The sequence below is a fragment of the Silurus meridionalis genome, chromosome 5, assembly GCF_014805685.1.
Source record: "Silurus meridionalis isolate SWU-2019-XX chromosome 5, ASM1480568v1, whole genome shotgun sequence".
NCBI classification, from domain to species: domain Eukaryota; kingdom Metazoa; phylum Chordata; class Actinopteri; order Siluriformes; family Siluridae; genus Silurus; species Silurus meridionalis.
Genome location: NC_060888.1, coordinates 12,712,323 through 12,720,722, shown reverse-complemented (window position 1 = coordinate 12,720,722; position 8,400 = coordinate 12,712,323). Strand labels below are relative to the sequence as shown.

The following is an 8,400-nucleotide window of genomic DNA, read 5'->3' as shown; positions in this document are numbered from 1 at the left end:
AGGAGTTTCTTGGTTTTTAATAAGTTATATCGCTGTGTGTGTTGGGGACTGAGTGGTTCTAAAAGAGGCCAAATTTAGACAGCCGCCACTGCAGCTGAGGTCAAATCAATTGTGCATTGATGTAAAAAGAAAAAAAAAAACACTTAAGTCAAAACTAATGCAGGTCATGGGTAAATAGGGAACATTGAGTGATAATGGGTAACAGCAAGAGTAAAACATCAGGGGGATGATTATCTGCAAAGATATATATACCTTAATGTTCAGTTTATGTTGACTAATTTTGGGTGTCGTAGTTCTAAAGCTACTCGCCGCCTGCACACGATGGCTGTATTGCAGGCTTATCAGGCTGACCTGCTGCGGTAGTTGGACGAGGGAGCTATTACGATGTCCGAGAGCTGCGTCGTACCACAGACCTGGCTATAAAAAGACTGATAGGGCCACTAGATGGTCAATGTCGGCCCTGGTGGTCACTGAGAGGCACCTTTGGCTCACCACATATGGTGTTTCAGGGCACAGCAATCTCCGGCGAGTGTCTCACTTAGCTGCTGCCCAGGAACATAGTGAATGTGGGGGCTTGTTGCCTTACAAGAGGCCCCTAGAGTGGCTGCAGGGCAATCTAGGCACACCAGAGATCAGTCTTGAGAGACTGGTTCAATTAAGAAGCTATCTGGCAGCCTGGAAATGCCTGCCAGATGTGTCTCAATGGGTTCTGCGGACTGTAGAGAGAGGCTTTTTGATTCATGTCAGGTCTCGTCCCCCCAGATCAACTGGGTGTGTCCCATTGCCTCGAAAGGGCATCCGCTCTCCAGTATAACCGGCCCGGGATGTAAACTGCTCTTTATGAGAGGAGTTTTCCCTGGGACCACAGGAGGATCTGCCGTGCCAGCCTGTACATGGGGCAAGACCGGAGAACCCCCTGGCAGGTTGATGTAGGGGACCACCGACATGTCCGTACGGACCAACATGTGGCGACCTCCCAGGTCTTGGTGGAAGTGTTCCAGTGCCAAGAACACGGCCATCATCTCGAAGCAGTTTATGTGCCATGAAAGATGTGACTTGTCACTTGTCCCACTCATGACCACTTTCCACCCCATGGGGGATGCATCTGTTGTTAGCGTCACATGGCAACAAGGAGTTCCCAGGACAAGACAGGAAGGTAGGTTCTCTCCATATTTCCTAAATCTGCAGGAGACAATTGTGCCTGCAACACGGTCGTGTCCCACATAACGCCCAAGAAGGTGGTTCTCTGTACCGAAGAAAGCACTCACTTATTTGCGTTCAGTCTTAACCCCAATTCCTTCACGTGTTGATATATTTTAGAATGCGGATGCCCTGAAGCCATAGCAGGGCTAAAGCCACATTCATGCACCTGGTAAAGGTGCGGGGTGAGAGGGCTAGGCCAAACAGGAGGACCCAATATTGGTAAGCTTCGCCCCCGGAAGAAAACCTCAGGAACCTCTTGTGAGAAGGAAGGACGGCTATGTGGAAATAGGTGTCCCTTAGATCTATCATAACAAACCAGTCCATGGATTCGATCTGAGACACGACCTCTCTGAGAAGGAGCCTCTTGAGCAAGCGGTTCAAAGAGCATAGATGTAGGATCGGCTGCATTCCGCAATCCTTCTTTGGAACAAAGAAGTACTGGCTGTAGTAGTCTGAATCTTTGACTAAGGGAGAAACCACGATGGCAGCTTTCTTAAGGAGGGCGCATACTCCCTGTACCAGGACCAGAGGACCAGAGCCTGCTTGAGTCTCACCATGGTAGGACACAATCTGTTGAAACGGGGCGGAGGGGACCCAAACTGAATCGAGTAGCCCTCTTTAATGGTGCGCAGGACCCACCGAGATGCCTAGCTGCCAGAATATCTGTGAAGAATGTGAAGAACAGCTAGTGGATGTCTTCACTGACATCTTCAACATCTCCCTCTTTCAACTTGCCTCAAGACAACGACCATCCTCCTCATGCTGAAGAAGTCTACAGTCTCCTGTGTCAGCCCGCTTGAGCACTTCAGGCATTACCGCCTCAATCACCGAGGAAACGCCCACTCCCAACCAGCTGCACGGATATGGCGTCTAATTTTCTGGCACTTATAAGGACGCCTGAATCCTCCAGACAGTGCCAGATTGTCTTTAGGCTTGCCCTGATCACTCTCCAGCGTATTCTCTGTTTTGTTTGTTCTTTTGTTTCTGACCTGATCATTCTGTCCTCCGGTTTTCGGCTAGGCTCGGCTCGCGCTGAACGCGCTCCGGTTTCCGGCTCGGCTCTGCTCGCGCTGAATGCGCTCCGGTTTCCGACTCGGCTCTGATCTGCTCGCGCTGAACGCGCTCCGGTTTCCGGCTCGGCTCTGCTCTGCTCGCACTGGACGCGCTCCGGTTTCCGACTCGGCTCTGCTCGCGCTGAACGCGCGTTTCGGTTTCCGGCACGCGCTGAACGCGCTCCTGTTTCCGGCTTGGAATCCTCACCCTCCGCGCACATCGGCTCCCTGAATCGGCTCCCTGAATCGACTCCCTGAATCGGCTTCCCGATTCAGCTCTGCACAGCTTTTCTCCCCTGCTTCTTTTGCATCTGCCTTGGATCCTATAACCTAAACTTTCTGACATCCTGCCTCAACATCCTGCCTCATCGCACTCACACCCATTGTAATAAAGTGTTCTATGTAAGCTATATATATTTTGAATGACAATAAAAGCTTCTTGACTTAACACAAGATAAACGTGAGGGTAAGGAACAGAGTGGGCCTTATTCCACATGAGAATCTGTCTGAACATGGGATTTGGGTCCCAAATGTCCCCTTCCACTAAGTGGAAGATCATGTACAGCTGACAAGCTACATTCCTGCATTGCTACATGCTAGATGACTGTGTGCTGCTGTGCTTAATGATATGCACAAACAGGTAAAAGAGGTACTCCCAGAGTAGGTGATAGGTAGATTCTAAAGTATAACCTTTTGTGGTTCATGAAAGAAAGAAACTGAAGGACAGTAAACAGCAGTAAACATAGCAGAAATAGTAATGTGGAAACAATTCCACACAAGAAGGTTGACATACATACAGTAAATAACCAAAAAAACACACTTTTTTTGGACATCCACCCAAACATAACTGTTGTGAATTCAAACCCAACTACTTTCAGGATAAATTGAGGCTGCTCCTCAAAACTCTCTCTGTTTGAGTAGAAGGCTCTTTTAATGGCAACCGTATGGCCAACAGTCAATATCCGTATTGAGCTAAAGATGAAAACAGGAGACATCCCATGAGACAGATATTAATTACTTTGGTGGAATCCGGGTTCGATTACCGTATTTTCCGGACTATAAGCCGCTTTTTTCCCCACGCTTTAAACACCACGGCTTAAACAGTGAAGCGGCTAATATATGGATTTTTCTGGGGTTTTTCCTGGTTTCACAAGCTTCATGCCAAAAAACTGAGCCCCATAACATTAGACCAATGAAATTGCCAAACAGGTTCAGGTGAACCAATGAAACTCTTTATATTAAATCAGATGCGTTCTCACTGAATCGGGCCACAGCACATCATAAATATGGATGATGTTTCTCTGACGTTTGACCTGCCGCTCACTCGGACTGGCAACAGGAAATGCGAATCATTCGTCATGCGTCATTCAACAACCGGGCATGAAAAAATACACTTTACCTGTGTTCTGAGCTGCACGGCATTGGGAGAAAAGCTTCACCGATGGTGATTTTTAAACGCACGACGATGCCAAAAGATAAACTCCCGAGAGAAATAGTTGTGAAAGGAAGGAGGAAGACCGTAAAAAAATTACTTTCTTGGTCAGCTATTGTTTAGATACAAGCCGTTGTGGCGCGTTGAGTCAGGGTGAAGGGAGAGCTCACTAAAACTCCAGTTGCAAAATAAATCATATAAGCACAGACAGGTTTCCAAAACTCGTGCTTTTTTATTTTTTTTGGCAACACCGTTATGGGTTAGGCAACGAAACTTAGAAATGAGCATCAGAAAATAATGAGCACATAATCCTCAGTCTCTCTCACACACACACACACACACACATGCAGTAATACCGGAGGAATGCAGTGACGTTCTATGCTCTTAAAGGAGCCACGACATATTTCACCCGTTAGAAGAGAGAAATTGTTGTGAAAGGAAGGAGGAAGACAGTGAACAATGACTTTCTCGGTAGGCTACTGTTTAGATACAAGCTGTGTAACAGACACTGTCTTTCGTTAAAGCCTGTGTAAAGTTCATTAGTTTCAGTGTAGACATCTGCGGCTTATAGACAGGTGTGGCGTATTTATGTTCAAAATAAAAATCCAGGAAAATCCAGGTTTATTAAGATTTGACTGAAAGCCACACTTTGCCACACATGCCATAAAAAGTTTAAGTAAGTAGTGCTTATAAGGGGGAGTGTAGATTGGAAACAGGTGTGGCTGATTAGTAGGAGGGAGAGGCTGAGCACCAGAGGGAGTCGTGGCTGGTGGTTCTCTGACACCATGTTTGATTTCAGTTAATATTTTGGTTTGACTGTAATAATAATTTGGTAAGATTAAAAAAAAACTAAGAAAAAAAAGCCATTTAAAGATGTTTTGAATATTATCAGGTTCATAAGAAATAATTATTTACAATATTGATCCAATGTAGGTGGAATAACAGTAGGGTTCTAGGTGCAGTATATGGGGATATACAAATTAAATTTCCTGATAAACTATGCAGGGAAAAAATGTTGCTCCAATGTAGGTGGAATAACAGTAGGGTTCTAGGTGCAGTATATGGGGATATACAAATAAAATTTCCAGATAAACTAAGCAGGGAAAAAATCTTCACTGCAGTCTTGATAGGAATTTATATGAGGGCATTTGAATTGGAAACAGAATAAATGTACTAATTCAGAATTACAACCTTCCAGTATACTCTTCTATACCTGCACATTTATGGTCTCTAAAGAGACCTAATACTGAAATGTGTGCTTTGAAATGTTTGCTATTAAGCACTTAGCATGAAGAGCTAAGAAAGTTTTTTTATTAAAAAAAATGTGTGCAATATTGGCAAGCAAATGGATCTAGGCCTTCAAATTGCATACAGGCATTGGTCGGTAATCATTTGGTTGCCATACAACAAAGTTTTAGTTTATCTAAAAATTTCCGAATATCTACATATATTTTTCTTTTATTATTTAACAGTTTAATGTATTGAAATATTAAATGTTTCTGACAGCTTAATAATAAGTGAAACTTGTGTTGATAAATGTGTACCCTAAATGCATTTAAGCTCAAACTCTTCATCCATTTTCTGTGTTTGAATGTCATCAATTGCAGACAGTGGTAAAAGACACTCTATTACTACTGGTTTAATTACGTTCACTCTGCAAAACAGTCTTTGTGACCTTGTGCTAATATAAGATTTTTGTTAGATTTTTATCATGCCCAAACGAAACCTAATTCTTGGAGAGGTTTTTAATACGACCTGCGATGCCCGTAGTGCCTTTCTAAATTCAGGGAAGAATCACACAGCACACAGCAAATGTTCTTCTTTGGTTTATTGCAGGCAGCAGACACGTATACATACACATATATATATATATATATATATATATATATATATATATATATATATATATATATATACACACATATTGGAGAGAAAGCTGACCTAAAGTTGTTTTTAACCCTGCTTTGCCTTTTGGTTTTTATTATCTTTGTTCTGTGTTTTTGCCTGAATTTCTTTGCTGTATGATTGGACTAATTTGATGTGTTTTTGGACTTTTGTGGGGGTTTTGTTTCCTGTATTGTTTGATGGGATTTGCACAGTTGTTTTTGGTTTTTGTTCTTTATCTATTTACCGGGTTACTTCACAGTTGGTAATTAAAGACTCTTTTTTTCAAGCTCTCTGTTAGGGTCCTGCATTTGGGTCCCTCCAGCCTGCCCCTGACACCTAGAGTGATTGCATGGAGCTACAATCTTCAGCACTCTAGACCTTAAAAGCGGCTAATGGCAGCTTGAGATGGAAACAGTCAGTGTCCAGAATACAGCATTTGTAGTGTCAACAGGGTTAAATAAGGATCATGTCCCAGTTTTCTGAGTTCCCTTGCACACCCTCAAAGACAAGGTCCTGGACTGACCAGTGCCAGCAGGCATTTGACACACTCAAGCAAAACCTGATGCAAACACCCATACTGGTAACCCCTGATTTCACTAAACCTATTTGTGTATAGACAGATGCCACCGACATTGGTCTAGGACAGGGGTGTCCAAAGTTTTTTTGGTGAGGGCCAAATACAGAAAAATAAGCAAAGGCCCGGGCCACACACAAGAGGTGACATATTGACACATGATTACTGTGTGTATTTCTAACTCACCTATAATGTGAAGAACATTGCTCTCAGTGGGAGCAGTGATGCTGTCCTTTGGATTGAAGGATGGCTGGGATGTCAGGAGAAAGTTTGGTGGTTGAGACACGAAGGACTTCACAGAGATGGCTATCAGTCATTCTGGATCTCAGTCTGCTTTTGTTCTGATTTAACAGAGAAAATGTTTGTTCACATATGTATGTTGAGCCAACCAGGCTCATCATTCTTTTTGCGTGGCATCTTATCAGAGGAAACTTGGCATGATCCAAACTCTGATAGAAGTCAGGGAGGGAGAGAAGCTGATGTTGACTCTTCAGAGAATCATCACATTGCATTTCAATCAGTTCTAACTGCAGACTCTCCTCCACTTCTTCTGCATCCACCAGGAAGGGGGTCGAGAACAGCTTGATTTGTTTTTCAATGACAGAAAAATCTTGAAAACGCTGGTTGAATTCTGTCACGAGAGATGTAATTACAGAAGCATATTTCTCCTTTTTAGCAGAAAGGTCTGCCTTTGGAAAAGCAGACTTGATTTCAGACAGCGCAGGGAAGTGTGCAGCATTAAAGCTTCGTAGTTGTGTCTCAAACAGGCGGAGCTTTACACAGAAGGCTTTCATGTGCGCATACAGGTGTGACACCAGCTGTTCTTTGCCTTGTAGGTTCTTGTTCAGTGTATTCAGATGATGAGTGAGATCAACTAAAAATGCCAGGTCTGCCAGCCACAGAGGGTCACTCAGTTTATGAAGAGGTCGGCCCTTCTCTTTCAAAAACTTGTCGATTTCTGATCTCAGCGAATAAAACCGCTGCAGCAAAGAGCCGCGGCTGAGCCAGCGCACATCAGAGTGGTAGAGTACATCCCCGTATTCAGCATCCACGTCAGATAAGAAAGCTTGAAATTCCCTGTGGTACAGTCCTCTAGCTCGAATTATGTTGACAGTTTTTACAACAGTGTTCATCACATCGCCCAGCTGGACAGTCTTGGCACACAGTGCTTCTTGGTGGATTATACAGTGCATCCTAACAGCCTCACCTCCGCTCTCTTTTACCTTGACGCACACCATGGATGCCATTCCTTTGCGCTCACCCGTCATGGCCGGAGCTCCATCCGTTGTTACTCCACAGAGCTTGTCCCATTTAAGCCCCATCTTTTCAACTGCCTCTGACACAGCGTCAAAAATATTTGCACCTGTCGTTGTGCCTTTTAGGCTCATCATATCAAGCAGCTCCTCCGTACAGCAAAAATTATCATCGACTCCCCGCAAAAAAATTAAAAGCTGTGCGGTGTCTGTGGCGTCTGTGCTCTCATCGCATGCTATCGAGTAAAATCAAAAGCACAAGCTTTCTCTCTCAGCTGAAGTTTCAGGTTAGCTGACAAGTCCTCGATTCTCCGCACCACTGTATTTCTGGATAAGCTCACGTTGTTGAAATCCTGCACTTTTTCCGGGCACATTACTTCTGTGACTTTGATGAGGCACTGCTTTATGAAATCACCGTCTGAGAACGGTTTGCCATGCTGGGCAATAAGTTGTGCGACTTCATAGCTTGCTGCTGTGGCGTTTTCCTGTATTTTGTTAGCACGAAAAAAAAACTGTTGTTGAGCTTGCAGGCTAGCTGCCATTTGCTTGAATTTCTGTGCTCGTTCGGCACCTGTGTACGATGCGTAGCTCTGATGCTTGGTCTCATAGTGCCGACGGACATTATACTCTTTCATCACGGCAACATCTTCATTGCAAATCAAACAGACACACTTTCCGTTGATTTCTTTAAAGAAATATTCATTTTCCCACCGTGTTTGAAATCTTCTACACTCACTTGCTATCTTGCGTTTCTTCGGTGCTGCCATTTCTGGTGACTCGTGGTAAATATTTTCTTTGCTTAATTTTGTTTAATGGAGAAGCACCTTTTCACCTTTTCACCTTTTCAGTTTCAACCTAGTGTTGAAACTGAGAAGTGCAACAGAGTTGAGCTCAAGCGCCATGTGCGGGCCATATTCAATTATATTTTCAGAATTTGCTGCGGGCCAATAAAAACTGACCCGCGGGCCGTAGTTTGGACACCCCTGGTCTAGGAGCAGT

The 8,400-nt window shown here is 44.0% G+C and overlaps 1 protein-coding gene across 1 annotated transcript; it reads right to left on the bottom strand.

Annotated features, from left to right (window-relative positions):
- Positions 1-1,299: 1,299 nt before the first annotated feature.
- On the bottom strand, positions 1,300-8,187 carry LOC124386183 (general transcription factor II-I repeat domain-containing protein 2-like). The gene is given in 3 exon segments (XM_046849855.1): positions 1,300-1,773; positions 6,538-7,652; positions 7,655-8,187. Coding segments are annotated over 3 exon segments (2,103 nt in total). The 5' UTR covers positions 8,169-8,187.
- Between the last annotated feature and the right edge of the window lie 213 nt (positions 8,188-8,400).